Below are 22,670 nucleotides of genomic sequence, written 5' to 3'. Positions count from 1 at the left end.
GGTAGAGTTGTGCACAGAGCTGCAAGTCCTCCCCTGGCTCAACCCATCCGTCTCAGAACCGCTGCTGCAGCGAAAATATCGTTTTTCAAATCACTTTCACAACTGTTTACCGGTGATTTTGCTTCGTACTTTTAGCTTCAAAAGAGCACTGAAAGCAGTTTGAAAATGCATTGACCTGCGTGCCGGGGATAGCTAGGGATTCCCAACTTGGAGCTTGCAACTGTTTAACCCCACCCTCCTGCTGTGGCGCGGTGGGAACCACAACAACCTTGGTTCACCATTAAGTATTTTCTTTCTGATTTTAGTCTTTTCTGGCTGCAGACTTAGAAGCTGTTTGTGAGTTCTCTAGGTAACAGGTGCTGGGTGGCATACCACATTTTTTGAATTAAGTCGCATTAAATTGAACTTAACCTGATACTTGCATTCATTGCTTTGAGTTCTTTGAGCACACACACAAAAACCTTTCTGTATGGCAGATACTTGTGTGAAGAAAGCAGTGTATCCACCATGTGGGCGGGGAGGGGGGGTCTCTTTGCATTCTAAACATGTTGTTACAAAGCCAACACTGTTGAATAAGGGGAGCTGGAAAAAAAGCATCAGGATAGCTTGAATGAGAACGAAATACTCAGCTGAACAGAACAAATCTTTTGGAGTCTCTGTGGGCAAAAGAAACAATAGTGAAGGATGTCTAGCTTTCATCTTAGCCTTCCCCTGGGAGAGATAAAGTTTGGGCAAATATCCAGGTGTCTGAATCAGACTCTGTAGCTTTTCTGAAAACCCAGAAACTATAATTAACCCACAGCTGCTCTCCTGACTGCTGTGGGAAGAAAATATTTAATGCATTCACATTGTTACTTCTTTGTAAAGCTCCCCCCTCAATTTAAACTTCTGGTACTAGCAAAGCATTTGTGCTAAGCCCTCATAAACATGCTGCCTGTGGTAAAGTGAAAAGATGAGCACTCAGCATTCATCCTTGGCAAGGGGTGAGCAACAGGGCAATGACTTCAACTGTTGCTTGGAAGCAGGAAAAAGAGCAGTGCAAAAGATTGATGCTAGTTTAAATTTTGACTAGAAATTCTTGCTTTCATAGAACTGCTTTCATTACTTGGTAAGGGTGATAATAGTTCCACCTGCTTGTACAGATGATGTCTTGAAATAGTCCCCTCAAACAAAAGCTGGGCTGTTCCACAGTTGACTTGTAGGAAGAGCTGTAAACTTACTTGATTAAGAGCGATGGAACTCATTTAATACTTAATTTCTTCAGTGTTTTTTAAGTGTTCTAATAGAATCCAGAATTGTGCTGGAGTGTGTGATATGATTGTCTTAATGAGAACTGGGGCATATGAAAATCAAAACAGAAGGTTCTGTAGACAACCAGACACATCAGCATCCTCAAACACATCAGCATCTCCCCTTGAATTCTGTTATGGTAATCTGCAGTTGTGATGACCTTGTGTGTATATAGCTCTGTAAAAGATTAGATTAGGAGAAGGTATATTTTCCAGAGCAGAACTGCAAATATCATGAATGGCAGCCAAATAGTGAATGCCAAATACCAGCATCCCTACTCGCAGGAAAGCAGCAGGAATAAAATTCTTGGCATCATTGCTTTAGAAGTAGGAACATGGAGAATGGATCAGAGTGGGGCCATTGCTAAATAGCAGGTCATGTGGTTTGTGTGTGAAAGGTCCTAGGCTCAATCCCAGCCATCTCCAGTTGAAGTAATCAGTTTTGTGAAAGACCTCCCTCTATTCAAACCTGGCCGCCGTGAAGCTACTACAAAGGGGACAGAAGTGCTTCGCACTGGAGTGCATGCCTGGGGGTGGAAAAATTGCCCTAACCCAGCCCTTTCTGGCCCCATGGCCCCCGCCAGCCCCCCCATTTACCTTAGTTTTAGGCTGAAAAGCGGCCTGTTCTGGCTGAAATGTGCCCTTGTGGGAACTACACTACCCAGGAGACCTTGCGGGGCTTTAAAGGTTCCTCGTAGTGTGGTTCCCCACCAATCACCTAAAGCAGAGCTGAACGAGGCGGCTTTTCGGCCTCACCATCTGGCAGCCTGAAACTGAGAGCAAAGGCCAGCATGTGGGGGGGGGGGGGGCAGGAGCAGGGCCCATGGGGTGGTTGGGAAATGAAGAGTCCGCCCTAGGCACAATTTGGCCCAGCTGTGCCTCAGATTCAAACCCCCAAAAGTCACTGCCAGTCAGAGTAGATGGACAAATAGTCTGACTCAATATAAAGTGACTTTCTATGGAAGGGGTGTGTGTATGTGTGTAAGTGGGTGTGTAAAGTTCCATCAAGTCCCAGCTGACATATGGTGACGTTAGTAAGCTTTCAAAGCAAGTGAGAATCAAAGGTGGTTTGCTATTGTCTTCCTCTGCAAAGTCTTCCTTGAAGGTTTCCCTTCCAAGTACCAGCCCTACCAAGATCTAATAATATCAGGCTATACCATGCTGCCTTCCCTTCCCTAAAGGAGCTAGTCTTTATTACTTTGTTTACTAACTGAAAGTAAGTAGGGCTGAAACAGTTCAGTGTGTTAGATTCTGGGAAAATTTACTAATTGTGCAAATATCTTCAGAGCTGAGTAGAAAAAGAATTCTTCACTTTTTGTGACACTTTTATGTGACATAACAATAGTTTTTAGTGATGCCAGTGAAACTGCTTTGTAATTCCTGGAAGAATTACAAAGAAAGATGACACTTGGAAAGTGGTTGTCTATACATAATGTGTATAGGGAATTGAGACTTGTCTTTCTGGTTTCCCACTATTACTTCCCCATTTTTTTTCTTGGACTAGCCAAAGAAGTTTTGTCTGCATATTGCAGGGAACCTGCATATATGTGCATACATCTATTTTAAAAATCCAACAGATGTTCACTTTGCAAATGAAACTGGAAACCAGGACCTGGTTGAATGAGTGGTTTGAACCACATGTTCGGCAGTATGTGTGCTGAATGTAATCTGAGAATTATTTAATGCACATGTAAAGAAAAATTAAAAGTTTGCACTGTACACAGCTTTTGCATACGTTCATTGTAATCTGTGACCAAAAGATGTGTGGGTGGGTCTGATATGTGGGTGGAGAAACCTGCAAAGGGTAAAAGAGACATCAGTTCCATGGATATGCATTTATCAAGGAATAAACACGATGAGCACAGTTGGGCTTACCTCCCAGTAATTCAGTAATACATGGATAATATAATGCAGTAGTACATGTATAAGACTGAAGGAGGGAGGAGAGTTTTAAATCATCAGACCCCATATTTTCAATTCAGTTTATTTTGAATTTTTCAGGAAAGATCTTGCATTTTTCAAACTTCAGTTCAGGGAGAGCAAGATGGTAAAAAGCTACCACCTTTTGTAGTTTTGGGAAAAGATTGTACTTGCCTAGCGCATCATTATTCTGAAAGGTATGGCGTATACCATCTGTGTCCGCACTTGTGTAAATGATTAGAAGAGTACACCCCCTAACAAAGAGGCATTCATTCATGTAGCCTCCAAAGAAGCACATTAAGTGCTCTGCTGATTCGATAAATGAGTTACTGTATACATAATCTTTTGAGTGCTACAAAAAAGCCAGGAGGATCAGACTCTGAACTCTGCTGACATGCAAGTTGCTGATTCGTCATGCGCGACAAAACGGACAAGAAATTTGACCTCCCAGCCTTCTGCACCTTGATTTATTCCAGCTGGAAGATTAGGAGAATGCATGGCGGCACTGAAAACAGTGGCTGCATGGGGAGCTATTAACAATCTTGAGTAAACAAGACAGCATTCTTACTAAGTTATGTCACTGCTTCTGTCCGCTGATCCAGTTTACATAATGACTGAAATATTCTAAAGACTACAGAATAAAAATAATAATTTGCCAGGTCTCATATTTTTCTCCAAACATTTCTATTTAATTTGTATTGCCTCCCTAGATAATGAATGCCACTAATCCTATGCTTAACATATAAATGTGGAGAAAAATATTTTAAAAGAATGTTACCAGTACATTCTGTGTATTAAGAGACTCAATAAAGTTTCCAGAAATACATTTAGACCAGGGGTAGGGAACCTGCGGCTCTCCAGATGTTCAGGAACTACAATTCCCATCAGCCCCTACCAGCATGGCCAATTGGCCATGCTGACGAAGCTGATGAGGGTGTAGCTAGGCTGGGATCTGGGATTCTAAACTGAATTACCATGGATCTCTGGTAATTAACAGCTAGGAACACTTCAATATCATTCCCAATATACACTCTTTTAGGAACTTAACTGGATAGAGTAATTTAAGGGGCTCAATGGTAACTTAAGGAAGTTTTTAACTTAAGGAAAAGAAAGCATCCTGAGAACTTTGTGGTAACTATGAGTGACAGGCAAATATACCAACTTTGACCTCTGCACTCTATACCTACACTGCACTCATATACACCTTATATGAGTCTTGGTTGGGTTAGTCCTGTTCACCCAGCTTAGACACTAAGTGTAACTTTGATGGATGCCTTGCTGCATCTATGCTTGCAAGATTTTTTGGTGTGTAGTTGGTTGCAAAGTAGAAAAATTACTGTCCTCCCAGAGTCATGGTTGGGTCAGGTCATTTTTTAAAAAGAGTTTGCCCCATTTGTGTGCCAATGCCATAGGGAGCATCATTTCAATGACTAGCACTAAATGTAATTCCTGCTGTTGGTGGCTGCACAGTTGGCATTTTTCTTTTGATCATAAGACTTTCCACCTAGAAGAGAAAACACAGGGCATCCCTTTATTTTTACATTTAAAAAATGTTAAAATAGTATTTTAATTGATAGGGAAGAGGATAAACATCTTAAAAGGTTATAAAGTAATGCACATATGCAAACTGCTCTGAATCTGAATGTAGATAGTTTGCCAGCTGTTAATGTTCATAGTTTTCCACGTTTTGGTCAGTTCTATTCCATACTGCTTTGGTTTATCTCCTGATTTCCCCACCTGCCTGGGATAGTTCAGTTTCCTTTGAGACCACTTTTACCCTGATCTTTCTATGAAGCCAGTTTTGACTTGCCCTTTTCCTCAGGTGTAATGTTTCTGTTGGTTTGCTTTGTCCAACTCACCACCATATACCTCCACCTTTTTGTGTGTTAATGAACTGTTGTTAACATCAAACCACTTCTGCTCCAGATAAATGGTTTCATTGCATGCAGATGGTGAGACCTTTCCCTGGCAAATAAACACACCAAACCAGAGTTTGGAAATGGATTAAGCCGCAGCCCAATTTATTAACTGGTAACACAAGATTGAACATAAGAAGCTGGGCAGACAAACGGGTCGCAACATCATGCTGTCCCCAATCTCCATTGGGGCATTCCGCAGGAAGCTGGTAGCCCCAGTGGTGAATACCCCCGGCTTCAACCCTTCCTGTTGGGGGTAGCGGGCACTGGCTAAGCCTACCGGCTTGCCTACCGGCCCGCCCCACCCCCACCTGCTGGGGTGTCGGGCACCAGCTAAGCCTACCAGCTTGCTTACCGGCCTGCCCCACCCCCCGGCCTTTCTCCAAGGGCACAACCATGGAGACCGGCCACCTGGCTCGGCTTCTCCCCCAGATGTTGCGATTCCCATTGCCGGGCTGTGACAATACAGTTATGCAGTAAATATTAACAATTCAACTATTAACCATTGAACTAAGGGAGGGTGGGTGGGTCACGCCACTCTTGAGCCTCGGCAAGCCAAGAAGGCCGAGGCTCGGGGTGTGGCACTTTTATGTGCTTGCTCCTCCCGCCTTTTCTTGCCCAGCCAATCATTGCAGCTCCCTGCAATTTGGCGCTGTGGGCTGCAAGCTCCCTTTCTTTGCCTTTCTGCTGACCCCAGCCGCAATGGCTGCCACTGATGAATCGGTGGCTGCTATTTTTCTTAAAAGTATTGATATGCTTCTGTAATGGTTCTTTGAATCCCCACCTTTCATTAAATCCCCACCTTTCTCTCAAAGTATTACCTTTCATTGAATCCCCACCTTTCTCTCAAAGTATTAAAAAGGACATATCTCTACAAGAGAAGGGGCTAGATATGTACTTTTAAAAAACAATAAAAATGAAAAGTGAGAATTTAGTGAATCTGATTGACGTATCATTATAGCAGACTGTAGATATATTAGTATTTGAATTTCTCTTTTTAAAATGCAACCATTGTATCAATATATTAATGCAAGCATGTTCAAAAAATACAGGGTGTGTGTGTGTGATGCTACCAATGTTGGAAAATCACATCAAGATACATGTGAAAGAAAATATGCTGACTCCGCAACAGCAAAAATGAAAAATAAGAGGCAGATGTGTGAAAGAACTGTGCTCAGACTTATTTCAGTGCTTGTTGATCAGTTTCCAAGAAAACCAGGAGTAAGTTGATTGTTTGGAAAGGCCAGAATGTGATAGATTCACAGTCAATAAGTATTAAAGGGTTTCCTTGTGAGCTTCTGCATTTTATTTTTTATTTAAACAGTGAGTGTTAGTACACAGGAGTATCATATTTCTATGGCAGCACAGGTACAAATATTACCAAACAGGCAGGTTCAAGATGTTTGCATGCAACTCAAATTACCTGGACAATACAGAGTGTTGTGATCATGATGTGGACTGAATTGGCAGGTGTTGTAGCAGGCTACTAGAAAAGATTCCTTATTAGGGAAAAGTTTTTGAACTTTATCTCTGATTAAACTTGACTCTAACAACTCATAGATAATATCATACATTTGGGCTGACCTTCATGTCAGAGAGTTACAGAAGTTTCTGCTGGATATCAGAACACCATTCATTCCTTTGAAATCCCAACAGCCCCCCCTAGAGTACTTATGTATGGTCCTACATAAATACTTTGACATGCATATTTATATTCCAATTGCCTGCATTTAAAAGTCATATTCTTGTATTATATGTGGAAGACACTGGAACTCCAAAATGTACTTGAGGTAAGAGGATTCCCAAGGCTGGGTTCTTGCTTATCATCTTGTTGCTAAAGTGGTGTAAGTGAATTTGGCACAAGGGATTCCTCACGTTTCCTCTCATTTCGCTTTTACCATTTGGAGCATTGCTGCAGTGTAAAAATGACACACACCCCCTGCTAAAACTGTATATTATTTTCCACTCAGAAACATCAGTATTAATAAGATTGCATAAACCATCAGATGGTTCACTCACACGTTCTCAATGAAGCCATCTTGTTAAAGGTGCTGGGAAGTTCTCATTTTTTTAAAAAATATTACAGCCTGTATTTTACAAAAGTACAAAATGCCACTGAACACAATGTGGGTTGTGAGAAGGTTTCATTATGCTTTTAAAGTTAATTATATTTATTAGAATGAACATTCCAGCAAACTGAAACATGCAAACTCTATTAATTCACTCCATCTGATGCTTCATCGGTAGCTCCTGGGAGCCTGTCCATAAGGTAGTTACTGGCTTTTACAGCTATTTGGCATATGCTGTAAAAACAATGGAAAACTCTGTGCATGGTGGTTCCCTGCCCATGAGTTCTGTGCATCACTGCTTGTTCAGGGTTAAACCTTTGGACACCAGTCCAATTGCTTTAAAACTAACATTATTAGTAATTACATGCAAGAAGTTTAATTCTATACATGATAGGTGCATATTATCTTGACATAGCCAGGGTCAGCAAGTCACCATGCACTGGGTTTTCAAACAGTATCATGAATTCAACAATTGTATTAAATGTAGCATTGTTAATAGAATTTCCCTTAATTCTTCTTCCCCCAATTTCTCTCTGAAATCCTGCAGTCTGTTTCTTTTTCTTTTCCCCCCAGGGAATTAGAGTCTGTTTCTAATGGGATTATTTTTGATCATAGAAAAATGTAAAGGGAGGAGGTACAGGAAGGGTGGTTTTTTTTTCATTTTGAATTAGATTTTGTAGATGCTCAGAAGCAGGCAATGTCTTTTCAAACCTTCTATTCTCCTACTAGAGCACCATCCTTCTTCAGATAAAAATTAAAGGGAAATGAGAGTAAAATCCCTCTTTTGAAAGAAAAAGAAAGAAGAGGAATCAATGACTAGATCTGAAAAAGTGATTTTTTTAAAAACCTCCCCATAACAATGCTAGAAATGTGGGGCTAAGAAAGCCCCAGGACACTTCCCCCAAGCCTCGCCTTCCCCTCCTGACTTCGAGCCGGCAGTCCCTTCTGCAGAGGCATAGCTAGACCAGAGTGCACCCGGTGCACACTCTGGCTTTTGCGCCCCCCCCCCCACGGTGCCCCCCACGGCGCCCCCGCAGTGTATCCCCACGGCATTCCACCCCACTTACTTTTAGGAAAGGAGCAGACCAGAGAAGAAGGCCGGAAGCCTGCCTGCATTGCCTGGGCCTGGTGGGAACTACATTTCCTAGGATCCCCTGGGAAATGTAGTCCCCACCAGGCCCAGGCAACGCAAGCAGGCTTCTGGGCTGCTCCATTCCTAAAAGTAAGTGGGGTGGTGCACCCCGGGGGGGTCATGGGGGCGCCACAGGGTGGGAGGCTGTGGGGGAAGGGGGAGGGAGAAGGGGAGGGGGATTTTTCTCCCCCCATGTGACTAGAATGGTGCGTTCGGTGCATCGTGCACCCCCACCCCCTGGTGGCTTCGCCACTGCCCTTCTGCCCTCCCCTCTGGGGAGAGCAGAAGCAACTGCAAGGCTCTGTCCTCGTCTCCTTTACTTTTATAAGCAGGGCCCACCCCAAGCCCCCGTCCCCATGCTTATAAAAGCAAAGGAGATGAGGACGGGGGGGGAGAGCAGAAGGGACTGCCGGCTGCCAGCTGGAAGCAGGGAGCCTGGGGGGCAAGGCCTGGTAGACAGGGCTCAGGGGTAGGGCCACACCCCACTGAGCCCCTCCCCCAGGTGTAGCGGGGTGCCCAGAGAATGGCTGTCTCCAGGCGCCATTTCCCCCCATATGCCTCTGCACTAGCCTAACATAATTATCATTTGCACATTCTCAGAAACAAAGTGATGTGGAAAAATAAAAAAAATATGTGTCAGCATAGCAGCAAACATAATCCGTTTCACAGTCCCTGACAGTTCCATATTGACTAACAACTTATTCCTGGCCATGTTAGGAACACTCTGATCACATGGTGGCATCTCAGACCCCTTTCTATAGACCAGTGGTTCTCAACCTTCCTAATGCCGCAACCCTTTAATACAGTTTCTCATGTTGTGGTGACCCCCAAACCTAACTTTTATCCATTTTACAGATGGAGAACACTGATGCAGAGAGTCTTATGCGACCCCTGTGAAAGGGTCGTTTGACCCCCAAAGGGGTCACGACCCGCATGTTGAGAACCACTGCTATAGACTCTCAAACACACAGTGTGCATGTTATCTTCCAGGAAGAGTAAAAGCACAATTCAACTTGGTAGGTCACCAGATGCCATTATTGTAGCAAGACCATCTTGCTTTAGTGGGCATAACTAACATTCATTGTGGAACACATGGTGTAACAGATGATATTGACATACATTGAATCAGACTACAGTCTTTCTGCACAACACAAATAAAACATCTTGAGGATGTTTTTAAAAAGTGTTTTGGGGAGAAAGTTCACATAGCTTTTCCCCCAAGATGTCCTCAGAATGTTTTATTTCTGCTCAACCCAACATTTTTTGGAAAATTCTAAACTAGTGATCTTTTCCCCCCAAGACGAGTTGAAGACATTTCCTGCTTACTGTGGGCAGGTAAGGAAATGTTTAATTTTTTCCAACAGATTGAAAGATCTCACTTTCAGTTTCTCTGCAGCTCACACTGGCCATTTTCTGCTGCTCCAGGATCCTCCATGCCACCTGCCATTTGTTGAAAGTTTTCCCAGGGCTGTTTCCTCTGCTTACATTGCAGCCTGCTGCTATTTCAGCTTATAAAGTACATGAATAAACTTAGTTTTCCATGATGATGACACAAGTGTGTTTTAATTATGTGTCATTGAAGCTATGAAGACATGATATGAGAATGGGCAGATCAATCTATGCAGTCCCAGCCACTGGTGCAACAGGGCAAGTGACCAGGAAGGAGCTGACTAAGGTCGACTCTTCCCCTGGATTTCCCGTGCTGTGTTGGCAGCAGAAGCATAAAGATAAAGGTGCCGCATCCCACCACCAGGTAGGGCAGCAGCAGTTGCATGCCAACAAGTGCCCCAAAGATGACAACTCTGCTGGTGTGGCCATGGACCACTCTCACCAGTAGATTCAGCCCCCCCTCCCCTGATGGGACTGTGAAACTTTTGGCTCTAATAATTAGATTTTCTACCAGATTCAAAAAGAAAGATTCATTGTCCCCCACACTGAACAGTCTGTCAGTATTTATTCTTTTTTTCATATTTATCAGAAATGGGCTCTGGATGAGAAATCACTCATCAGTATCTAAAATTCAACTGGGAACATTGTACCAAGACCAAAATTGGGTTGTTCTTGCTATTGTTGGCAATGCTTGGTGAAACTTGCTCATCATCATATACATGCAACAACGTATGTCTATGTCAGATAGTTATGATCTGTTGTTGTGTATATATTATTATTATTATTATTTATTATATTTATAAACCGCCCTCCCCCGAAGGGCTCATATTGTGATTTATGGGCAGGTTTCCTTTCCTAATTTTTTCATTTGTGAAGACATTGGGGTCAAGAAGAACTTATTTTCAGGTCAGATTAGCTACTGCCTTGGAGAAAGGGGATTGCTTTCCTTACAGCATATCACTTTGCTTACTGTCTTCAACCTTGTGATATGTGTAGTACTTCTAATTTGCTCTTATTCTCCACTTTTAACAATTTATTTTCAGGGTCATGTAGGATAATCTATAGGAGCAATGATTTATTTATTTATTTATTTTTATTTTTATTTATTATTTCATTTTTATACCGCCCTCCCCCGAAGGGCTCAGGGCAGTGTACAACATCAACAAACCATAAAAACAAAATACAAAGTTAAATTAAGACTTAAAATGCAGCATTCAATTATCAAAACTAATTCAGATTTAAAATAGATGGCATAGATATAGATCCTGTTGCACAGTGTATAATATGGAGCGGGTGGAGTCTACTAAATGGTTTTCAGGATTTTTCCAGCAGTGTTATGGACTAATGTAATAAACAACAAACTTCAGTGTTTACTGCAAATGTCTAAAAATTTATGACAGTCTCTTAGCATAATTACTTTTTAAATCTAAAACATTTCATTTATTCTTCTTTAAATGTACATATTCCTCAATACAGGACACCTTCTTGGACTTTCCCATGACGACTCCAAATTTTGTGAGGAGAATTTTGGTTCTATGGAAGATAAGCGACTTATGTCTTCCATCTTAACGAGCATTGATGCTTCCAAACCATGGTCCAAATGCACATCAGCAACGATAACAGAATTTCTGGATGATGGCCATGGTATGTAAGAATCTTGGAAATTTATGTACCTCTTGGACTTTAAGAAGTGTTTTAGAATAGAAACTTAGTATGTTTACTGTGTTACTTGTAGTTACTTTCACATTGTTTCCACCTTTTTGGAATGCTTGTTAGCCTCCCACTGGAGTACTATATGCTGACTGCAACACTTAGCATTGAGTTGACACTATGAAATGATGAACAACAGTATGAACATTTAGGTGAACAATTATAATACTAATAGTGATTAGCAGTGAGAGTAGATTGTAGTAGCAATAGCAGTAATAGATAGTAAGCAGTAATAACTAACAGTAATAGAAGAGGCAATAGATAATGAAATAATGTGACTGTGCACAGCACAGCATTTATGCTTCTGTTTTCTCCAGATTACAATTAGATACACTTTGTGGTGAGTGTGGCGAAACGGGCTTGCTTTTGGCTGGCAGGCCCTATTTCGCACTCTGCACACCCCCAGGAGTTACCGACTTTTCCTGGGGAGGGCTAACTTTCTCTTTGGGTATGCTGCCACCACCTGATCATTTGAGGACTGCCTGCTGGGGAAGATCAGGATTTCCCAGCTTCCTCTCCAACTGCATGAGGCCCCTGCCTCAGTTTCCCCTTGGTTCCCCTCTCCTGGGTTCCACAGGGTAGACTGGAGATCCTGGAGGAAAAGCTGCTCAGCCTTCCTCTACCTCCTGTTTACATAGCGTGTCCAAGACAGTAGGGCATAAGTGGTACAGAGAACTTTCCTCCACAGCTAAGGTTTTAAAAAGTATTTATTAAAAGGAAAATGATTACCATATGTTTTAGCACACACCAGATTTAGCAAGGGTTACAAAATAAAAGGAGATAAAACGCAAATCCTCTTTTCCTATCACTAATACATACCCTGGCTAAAGATGGTAGAAAGCAGGTTAGGTCCTTAAAGCGTAAAATGTTGCCATTGGCAAAGAGCTCACATTACCTGGCTGAGCACATGGTCCAGAAAATGGTTGCCGCCTTCCCAGTTCAGGCAAGAGCTCTGCTCCCCTACAGAGAGACCTGAGCCAACCGACCTCGCCCCTCTCTTCCCCTCAATTTATCAGATCCCAGACCCCACCCTCCTTTGACCAGGTCAGGCTGGGTCAAGATATCATTTCCCCCTAGGTCAGGTAGCATTTCCTGATGTTTCTCTGGGATTTCTAAGTCCTCCAAATCTCTGGTACCTGGTTGGAGAAGGAGAGGATGAAAGAAAAAGGAAACGGAAGGGGGGGGGGAGGAGCCATTTCTCCACAGTGAGTAATATGACTTGTTCATGGCTATTGAAGGGTTAAGATGACATTTCTCCAGCAGGCATGTCATATCTCGACAGATGACCTCTGATTCGAAGAGCAATTAGTTTAATTTATTTAGTTAACATTAGTATTCCAATATTCTTTACGAACTTCTCCTTAAGAACAACAAAATGCTCTTAAAATTCTTCATGGTGTTCTGAAAGCAATTGCAGCCCTTATGCAAACAGTTCAAATTCCAGAATGCTTAGATAAAAGTGACCTAACTGAACAAATGGATCCAGTTGTTATGGCAACAGAAATACTAATGGATGAAAAACATATTTCGTGCATGTAGAACTTTTAAAAAGCACAGTTGTGTGGGATTATTTCAGTGCTGACAGCAATCAGATAGTTTGTCCCATTCTTGAGCATTGTTAACAAACATTCTGTTATTTTGTTAGGCAATTATAACTCAGGGTTATAATTTGGGGGGTTTTCAGGTTTTTTCTACATTATTTCTATACTGCTGTGGTATAATATAGTGTTAATGTAATGGTGCTAACATAAAGTAAATAGATCCTATCTTTGATTTGCATCCTGAACCTTAATTCTTCTTTTCTGCATCCTGAACCTTAATTCTTCTTCAGATTTTCTTTTATGTACACTGAGAGCATATGCACCGGAGACAAATTCCTTGTGTGTCCAATCACACTTGGCCAATAAAGATTCTATTCTATTCTATTCTATTCTATTCTATTCTATTCTATTCTTGCAGTAAGTATGCTTTGAGCCTTTTTAGCTTATTACAGATACATATTCTGGATGAAGATAGGATTATTACTAACTTCCTTATATTGAGTCTCTCCCAGTTACACAGGCATAGTAAAGTTACATTAGCAGTGTTAATTCTTTGCACCTTGAAAGGCCTAAGGATGATATTTTTCCACATTGTCACTGTAGTAGGATTGCCAGATCCATGTTAGGAGATTTGAAATTAGAGCCTGGGATGGGCAGAGACCTCAATGTCATAATGTCCACCCATTAAAGCATCCACTTTCTCCATGAGCTGATCTCTGTAATCTGAAGATGAGTTGCAATTCTAGGGTATCCCTGGGTCTCACCTGGAGGCTGGCATCTCTACATTTTAGGAACTTGCAGCCATATTGCAGTTTCAAGTTTACCATGAAAGCTCTGATCAGCAGTGCTTCAAAGGCCTGATTCTAGATGGATGGGCCTTCCCACCCACCCACCCACCCGCACAGTTTTTTTTACATGAAATGGCACCCAGGAGGCATTGCCACTGGGGACTTGCATGAAATTCATGATAAATATAACGTCTGTTTTGACTTCTTAGTCCTGATGCCATGCTGATTTCAAAAGCAAACCAGAAAGGAGGAAGAAATGGATGAAAGTAGTGATATGGCAAAGATGAAGATCAAGGGAGTAGCCAGCCTTATCTGAATCCTACCCTCTCCCAGAAATAGGTTCTTTCTTCCTAGCTGTGGGAGAGAGCCTAGGATGACAGTCCAATCTGCCAGTCAGCAGCTGGCAACTAGAGGAAGTCAATGAAACTTGTGATGGGGGAGCCAGAACATTCTTGTGATGTTCTGCTGCTCTAGGAATTGTGTAGGAAAAAACCAAAGTATTTCCAGCAACTCCTAAAGTGGAATTAAATCACATCTGAAATTAAATCACATCTTCATTCTAACAGTGGTGCAGAGATGGGCAGCAAGGTTTTTGGCAGGAAATCTCTTGCCATAGTGAGAGACCTATTCTTTTGATATCTGTTAGCAGGTAGATGAATGGAGAAAGCTGCACAGGGTAGGGGCTTCAATGTACTATAGTGCCATGGAGTCCATCCTCCAAAGGAGCTATTTTCTTCGTGGGAAGATATCGGTTGCCTGAAGTTATAATTCCAGGAGATTTCCAGCCCCCACTCTGAGGTACAGGAGTGACATATTCTAAAAAAGAGTTGAGGAGTGGATGGATGGATGGATGGATGGATGGATGGATGGATGGATGGATGGATGGATGGATGGATGGATGGATGGATGGATGGATGGATGGATGGATGGATGGATGGATGGATGGATGGATGGATGGATGGATGGATGGATGGATGGATGGATATAAACATGGAAAATATTACAGTGCAGGAATCTTGTTTTCTATTGTTATTTCTAAGATAGTAGTTACATTCAGACATCACTGCAAGCTAAACTCCAACTAAGCATCCCTCCTTCCTCCTCCTCCTCCTCTTGTTCAGAGCTTGATGCCCAGCACCACTTTTTTTTAGCCCTGTTTCTGGCCTGGTAAAACTCTCTGTCTCCCAAGGCCAGGTCCCTGTGGGATTTATTTCCATTCTAAGGGCCTGCAAGGCAGAGATGTTCCACTGAGACTGAGGCAGCAACTGTTTCCTGAAATTGTAGGTCTGTCCCTTTTAGAGTGGGGTATTAATGGGACAAACCTTGGCCAATTATGCACAAAGCATCTGCTGTGCAAAGGGAGCAAATGTCTGTCACAGCAAGATTTCTTGTACAAAGGTATTTCTTCAAGCCCTGCTTTCACTTTTTAGTGTACCTGTGACAAGCGAGACCATTTGTAGCTCAAATTTAATTTTGCTTTACCACCAGAGCGGGGAGATTTTCCAGTGAGCCCAGCTTTGCCCTGGACCTCTTTTCTTCACCCACAGCCAGTCTGCCTAGCTCCACCCTTTCCATTCCTCGCACTGCCATCCATACCTTCCCCCATTCCATGCTGATGGCTCCTTCCTGCTTCTCTAATTCTCATGTTGATATATCAATATATTGATTTAACAGACTTGGCTTTTGCAAGGAAACAGGCTCCAGCTCACATCTCCCACTTTGCCTTTGCCCTGGTGATTGGGAAGGTTTTTAAAAACTTTTTTTTTGGATAAGCCTCTTGTTTAAAACAAACCTCTCTCCCATGGCAACAAAGAGAGAGAGGGAGAGGGAGAATATCAGCTCTATAGTATTGGGACAACTGAATATTATGAGATCTGTGCCTTTAAGAGGGGCCGAGTTAAGAGAACCAGGAAACAGAGGCCTGTTGAGACTAGCTGTAGGATAGGACAGGGCTGTCTCCTCACATGTAAACAGAGAAACATGAGAAGACCACACTTCAGCCCCACCATACAGATAAAAGTCCCAAGATAAGTGTTCCATGAGTAGTGGGCCCTTGCTTTGCAAGAGGGGGTAACCATGGCTCTTTTCCACCAGAGGTGTTCAGTGTATTGTCAAAGGCTTTCACGGCCGGATTCAACTGGTTCTGGTGGGTTTTCTGGGCTGTGTGGCCGTGGTGGGGTGGATCTTGTTCCTAATGTTTCACCTGCATCTGTGGCTAGCATCTTCAGAGGTGTATCATAGAGGGAAGTCTGTTACACACTGTGTCCAGAGAGAAGGAAATGTTTGGGGTATATATTGTCCATGTCCCAGGGTGAGGAACCAGTCAGTAAGTGTTTGGGTGGAACTTGTTATGCAAAGATGTGGTTGATAGTGTGGGGCCAGGGCCGCTCTCTGGTCCTACACAGCTGAGTTAGTTTTAAGAAAAACTTAAAATTTGAAATAAAGCAAAAGACATCTGACATTAGAAACAAACAGACAGTTTTTACTTTGCAGAATTTAGATAAGATTACGGAATGTGAACTCTCCCGAGGAAGAGACACGTTTGGTGCCCTCAATGGAGAGTCACGGATTTTAGAACGTTACAGAATACAGATAAGTTACAGAAGGTGACCTCTCCCGAGGGTGCTCTCAAACGAGAGACACGCCCAGTAGAGGAAGAGCCTTAGTTTTTGTAGATGCAAAGAGTACAGACGTCACACAGTCCTCCCCTTTTGTTCCACGTATTATGATTCATATACCTTAAAAATCTAATTGGTCAGAACTGGTCACATGAAGGCAGCCTATATTCCTACATATTCACATTCCTTCTGTATTTCAAACGCTACATGCTGTTAGCTTATGCCCTCTACGCATATGCAAAGGACGGTAATAAAATTAGCTTGCTGTCTTCAAGAAAAACCCGTTTTGCTAGGTTTCTCCTAGAGAGAGCTATGCCTCCAGGGCATTGCAGGATTCCTGTGGCTCATAAAACTTACTTTTCCCAGCATGAAATGTTTCTAACAATTCCCCAGTTTGAAATGTTAAAACATGGTTTACAAGAGTTATACAATGATTCTAAGACAATAGAATTATAGTAAAATACAAATACATGTGAATTACTCTCATTATCATTTCTCTGTGCTCATTTAACTATATAGAAAAACACTTGTTCTGTTTAACTAATCACATTCATTTCTAACCCAAAAACCAAAGTTATAAAATGCATCTGTCTGCTGTCACGTAGGCTCTCAGTGCCAAGATGTCAAAGATGTTATCTTGCTTGCTTGCATAGTCACTAGCAAGCTTGTAACATGCCTTTTTGACCTGTTGCAAAACATGCAGGCTTTTGGTCACTTACACAGAAGCTCCCATTCTTTGCAATTCTTTGGTTCTATGACTTTCATGTTTCTTGATTAAATACCATTTTTATACACATTCTGATCTGTTCCCACAATAGTATTGTATTGCGGGTGAGGCTTATCAGTCCAGGGAGTGATTCACATTTTCATGCCCTGCAGCAGCAGTAGTATTGGTGAATGCAAATCTTGTGTTTAGGTGGAGTCCATTGTTCATGAACTTAGCATGTCCTTGGGGTTTGCTTTTGGTGTTTTTAAGTACTGGTAGCCAAGCTTTGCTCATTTTTAAAGTCTCTTCTTTCCTGTTGAAATTGTCTTGGTGTTTGTGAATTTCAATGGCCTCCCTGTGCAGTCTGACAAATTAACCTTCTGAATTGTCCAGAATTTCAGTGTTTTCAAATAAAATGTTATGTCCAGTTTTGTTTAAGACATGTTCTGCAACTGCAGATTTCTCAAGATGGTTAAGCTGACAGTGTCTTTCGTTCTCCTTAATACGAGTTTGAATGCTGCGTTTTGTGGTTCCTATGTAGGCCTTTCCACAGCTGCAGGGTATGTGATAGACTCCTGCAGAAGTGAGGGGGTCTCTCTTGTCCTTTGCTGAGCATATCATCTGCTGTATTTGCTGTATTCCCTCTGTGATACACCTCTGAAGATGCCAGCCATAGATGCAGGCAAAACGTTAGGAACAAGATCCACCAGACCACGGCCACACAGCCTGGAAAACCCACCAGAACCAGTTTTCCACCAGAATTTACAAAGGAGGGCAAGAAATCCTCAGAAGTCAGAGAAGTAAAGCTTAACAATTTTTATTAGGAAGATAAAAATAGTACTGGTTCTGGTGGGTTTTCTGGGCTTTGTGGCCTAAAATTTTACCTGCATCTGTGGCTGGCATCTTCAGAGGTGTATCACAGAGGAAAGTCTGCTACACACTGTAACATGGCCATCGTCAGCATGATTGGTCAGTTCCCAAAGGCCTGTGGGAATGGCTGTTGGCATTTCTATGCTAATTTTTGTTTCTAATGATAATTTTGCACTGAAAGCTTTGCTGCTGGTGGTGCATAGTTTCATGAGTTACTACAGTGATGTCAGCCCAGTATGGTAATACCATTACATAAGGAATGTTGCAGCTCTGTCTGTATTATAGACACCATTTGGACACAGTCCACATTTTTAGTACCAATTGTAGTACAAACCTGGAAAACCTATTCTAAGGATACTTTTTAATAGCAGCAGTAGGTGAAGTAGGAGAGAGAGATGCTTTTCATGCTTTTCATGTGTTAAAGTGTATGTGTAGAAAAGTATAGCCTAAGTAAAATACTGCTTGCTAGCCCACGGTCATTGGACCACAAACAAAGGCAGAAACCTACGTCAAGGATTTTTTCAGTAATAAATAAGTAATGATGCTGAAAGTGTTTGGGCTAAATTTAAATCTTCAAAAGAAACAAATAATTGAAGTAGGTCAGCTTTATTTTCATTGCATTCTCATTATTTTTTCTAAGGCATTGGAGTTAAGAAATATTTATTTTAGAATGCTTTCCTCCATGATCAAGTGGAGGCTGTCAGTGGTAGCAGAGGAAGACAGGTTGTGATAATCTATTTTAGTCTTAGAGAAATTAAGATTTCCTGGACCACAGACATCATCCAAATAAGACAAAAAATGCTTGTAGTCCTTTGCATAAGATCAAGTTTTAAAAATCTCTACTGGAATAGCACGTCCAAAACAACTCTGTGCTGCTTTGGGGGTGCGTAGAAAGAGAAGGTGCTTGACCCAACAGATAGCAACATTCTGCTTAATGCTGTGTTCTTTTCCATTGGTAAAAGATGTGAACTGTTTGTGCTTATGGTTCTCCGTGCTTTTCAGGTGTTCCTAATGAAGACTTGCCATCAATATTTCCTTTCATGTACTGATTTTGTTTTGTTTTGATTGGAATTGTTTTCCTTTTTCTTAAATAGTTCAGTTGGCTACAGTTCTGTGTTCATGCTTTTTCTGGCTTTCCTTAAGAAGTTTTGCCTTTTCAACAGTGGTGTGCCTCAGATCATTCCAATGGCAGCCTCTGTTTATTTTGAAATGCCTGTAAGTCCCATTGATAAACATGGATGACGCCACTCCCTGGATCCATGGAAACAAAAAAGGAAAACTGCATGTCCTACTCTGACAGTGATATTGCCACTTATAAATGAAAGTTCCCATCAGATCAGTTGCTTCTAGGATAGTAGAAAAACTTAAAGTCATGACTTACAGCGATAGCCACAGGTGTGGTGGTTAAAGTGCTGGACTGTGACTGGGGAGAGCCAAGTCTTTGGGTGAGTTTTGGGCCAATCATGCTTTCTCAGCATAAGCTGGCTTGCAGGGTTGTTATGAGTATAAAATAGAGAAGGGAGGGGCAATGTATATTACCCTAATCACATTGTGTCGTGTGGACAAATACTTAATTAGCAGAGTTAATGCAATAATGAGGCAGACACAGTTGCTTTACTGAAATGTATATAGTTTACTTACTAATAGGGAAAAGGGTAACTTGGAAGAAAACAAGAAACATCTTTCTAACTAGCTAGCACCATCAGCCAGCTTGCTGCTTAGACTATTACATGGCTACTACTGAGCAACAGACCACGTGCAGAGTGCAGCACAAAGAACATATATCTAAAGCCTACGTGCAGACCTGCATGCAGCCCACCCAACCAATAGGTATCAATTACCTGGTCACTGACTTCTGACCTCACTAACTAATTAGCATGCAACAATTAACTCCTTCATTACTGGATTGTGTGACTGGCACTTGCCAAATCCCATCACATTGGAGATACAAATCTAGTAGACTTATGAATAAATGTGTTGGTGTAACCCCCATGCCCAGAATGGGTTGGCCCAGAATGGGTTGACCCAGTAAGAGGGTGGAGACTCCAAGCAGCAGAGAGGCTGAAAGAGCTCCTTTGCAGAAGAACAAGGCTACCAGTGACCGTGACCTGATTTCTATAAGCCCTACCACCCCACAAGGTGTAATTTGCGGCATTGTTGGAAACTACTGGGAAGGTAGTTGTTGTTTTTGCTATGTTGTAAAACCGTTGGAGCTATGGCTGTTTCAGGGTTTCTTTTTGTGGTTGTAATGGGTAGAGTTCTCCTGGAGACCTTCATCATGTTGGTAACCTGTTCATCAAGAAACCCTTGAGTTCCCAGAGGCCCAGCCAACTTACCAAAGAAGATTTGGACTTTGGCAATATCAGTAGACTGTAAATAGAAGGACTTGAAATGCAACTCCGAAATTAAGGACCTTAGAATTGTAACGCAAAATGCTGATGTTTTTTAAAAGTGTTAACTTGTACAGAAAAAAGCAAAACTACCTTTTGTTGTTTGTAATTGTTGTTGCAACCCCATCCAAAGCACTTGCCCCACAGAACCTTACAAGCTGAGGTTACAAAATGGTTTCAACGTAGCGCTCGGAAGCGAATTGTAAATATAAACTGCTTTGCAATGAAATGTGCAGCAAGCTAAAGTTTGATCCCATATAACTGTTTTGTTATGCGATGTAAGTTCAAGAGATGCTTGCTATGTGAATGTGAAGCCAACATGATTCTGCCTTTGGCAGTTGCATGAAGGAAGGGATTCCAGCTGCAACCCCCAACATCCCTTCCTGCAAACTAATTGGTTTGAATTGGTAACATTTGCTTGAAAAGTTTTGGCAAAACTTCCAGTGCAGCTAAGTTTGCAAACAGTTGGAAATCCTTGCAAGGAAAGACAAATGTTCTTCTGCATTCAGATGCACCAAATGCGGTTCCCTCCAAGTACACAGGAATCTCTGGGAAATCATTGTTTAATGATTTCAAAGTTGTGACAGTACAATTACTGTCGGGATCTATTATACCTTTTAAAGTGGGGTGGAGAATGTAACCCCATGCCCAGAATGGGTTTCAACGTAGAATGGAGTTGACTCCAGTAAGAGGGTGGAGCACCCCATGGAGCAAAGAGGCTTGAAAGAGCTCCCTTTGCAGAAGAACAAGGCTAACAGACTCGGACCTGATTTCTATAAGCCCCTAACTTACCTCTGCCATGCAATGCACAATATTGTTGGAAACTACTTGGAAGGTAAGTTGTTGTTTTGCTGGCTATGTTGTAAATGTTGGAGTTTTATTGTTTCAGGGCTTTCTTTTGTGGTTGTAATGGGTGAGAGTTCTCCTGGAGACCTTCATCATGTTGCAACCTGTTCATCAAGCCCTTGGAGTCTTCAGGAGCCAGCCAACTTGCAAAGAAGATTTGGACTTGGCAATATCAGTAGACTGTAAATAGAAGGACTTGAAATGCAACCTGAACAGGACCTTGAATTGTAACGTTAAATGTTGATGTTTTAAAAGTGTTAATTGTACAGAAAAGTAAACCATTTTGTTGTTTAAAAATTGTTGTTGCAACTCATTCCAAGTACTGCCCCACAGAACCCACAAGCTGAGGTTACATTGGCATTGTATTTAGATAGATGTGCTAATACATAGAACTCTGCTATGATTTTATTGTTGCTTACTTTTATGGCATTTCTTATCTATCTACAAATGTTTTCTGTGGGTTTGATAAATTTTGTTTGAAAAATAAAAGAACAAATGTTTTATACTCTTGCAGCTTTTGAGATAAAGCACATTGCAAAAGCAAAGGTTACACATAATTGCAAGTAAGTTGGAGCTGGTGTATAGAGTTGCAGGTATGTTATAATTTTTAGATGTTGCAACTGACTAGAAAGTGACTAGACTAAAAACAAAATCTTGAGCATTTTATCTAGTTGGGATCATTGGAAGTGTGGTAAACATCATAGAAAGGAAGCAAATTATAAACTGGGATGTCCTTTCAGGTAACTGTTTACTGGATCAACCACGAAAACAGATCTTGGGGCCGGAGGAGCTTCCAGGACAAACATATGATGCCATTCGTCAATGCAAGCTGGCATTTGGGCCTGAGTACACAGTGTGTCCTGGAATGGATGTGTGCTCTCGTCTGTGGTGTGCGGTTGTTCGCCAAGGCCAGATGGTGTGTTTGACGAAAAAGCTCCCTGCTGTGGAGGGGACGCCATGTGGAAAAGGAAGGATCTGCCTTCAGGGGAAATGTGTTGATAAAACAAAGAAAAAATACTATTCGGTATGTTGCTCTTTTCAGGATCAAACATGTGAAATTATATCTGGTGTATTCCTTCTGGAGCCTGTTTTAAAATGGATTTGCAACTTGACAGAAGAATATGAGGTTAAGATCTTCCATTTTTATTTATAATAGAAAGCAAACCCCTCATCTGCTCAATTAGTTGAATTAACCTTTCTAGACAAAGCCATGAAATGCCTTTTTTCTGGCTGTGTGTGGCATTCTAAGAACATTTAGGAAGTCTTTTTAAAATTAAGAGCTCTTTCGTGCAACAAAATTTACTGGACCACTATCTGTGGATCACTATAAAGTAGATAACTGGGTTAGCTGATTGACTCAGCTGTACCAAGTCATTTGATTATCACCAGAGCTGTGCTGAAGATGTTCCAAGTTGCAGTGAACACAACACTTCAAGCCATTGCTCAGGGTCAAGAGATCCCTTCTAGAACACTATGATTGAAATTA

At 41.7% G+C, this 22,670-nt stretch overlaps 1 protein-coding gene across 1 annotated transcript in view; it reads left to right on the top strand.

The window, feature by feature from the left end:
• The window catches only part of ADAMTS5 (ADAM metallopeptidase with thrombospondin type 1 motif 5), a 74,604-nt gene that overhangs the window by 38,908 nt on the left and 13,026 nt on the right, over positions 1–22,670 (top strand). The window contains exons 3-4 of the mRNA XM_048493891.1: positions 11,192–11,359; positions 21,925–22,208. Of these exons, the coding sequence (XP_048349848.1) occupies positions 11,192–11,359; positions 21,925–22,208 (452 nt within the window). The remainder of the gene's footprint in view (positions 1–11,191; positions 11,360–21,924; positions 22,209–22,670) is intronic.

Source organism: Sphaerodactylus townsendi, linkage group LG04, assembly GCF_021028975.2.
Source record: "Sphaerodactylus townsendi isolate TG3544 linkage group LG04, MPM_Stown_v2.3, whole genome shotgun sequence".
Lineage (NCBI taxonomy): Eukaryota > Metazoa > Chordata > Lepidosauria > Squamata > Sphaerodactylidae > Sphaerodactylus > Sphaerodactylus townsendi.
The sequence above is the reverse complement of the archived record's forward strand: the minus strand, read 5'-3'. Positions and strand labels throughout refer to the sequence as shown.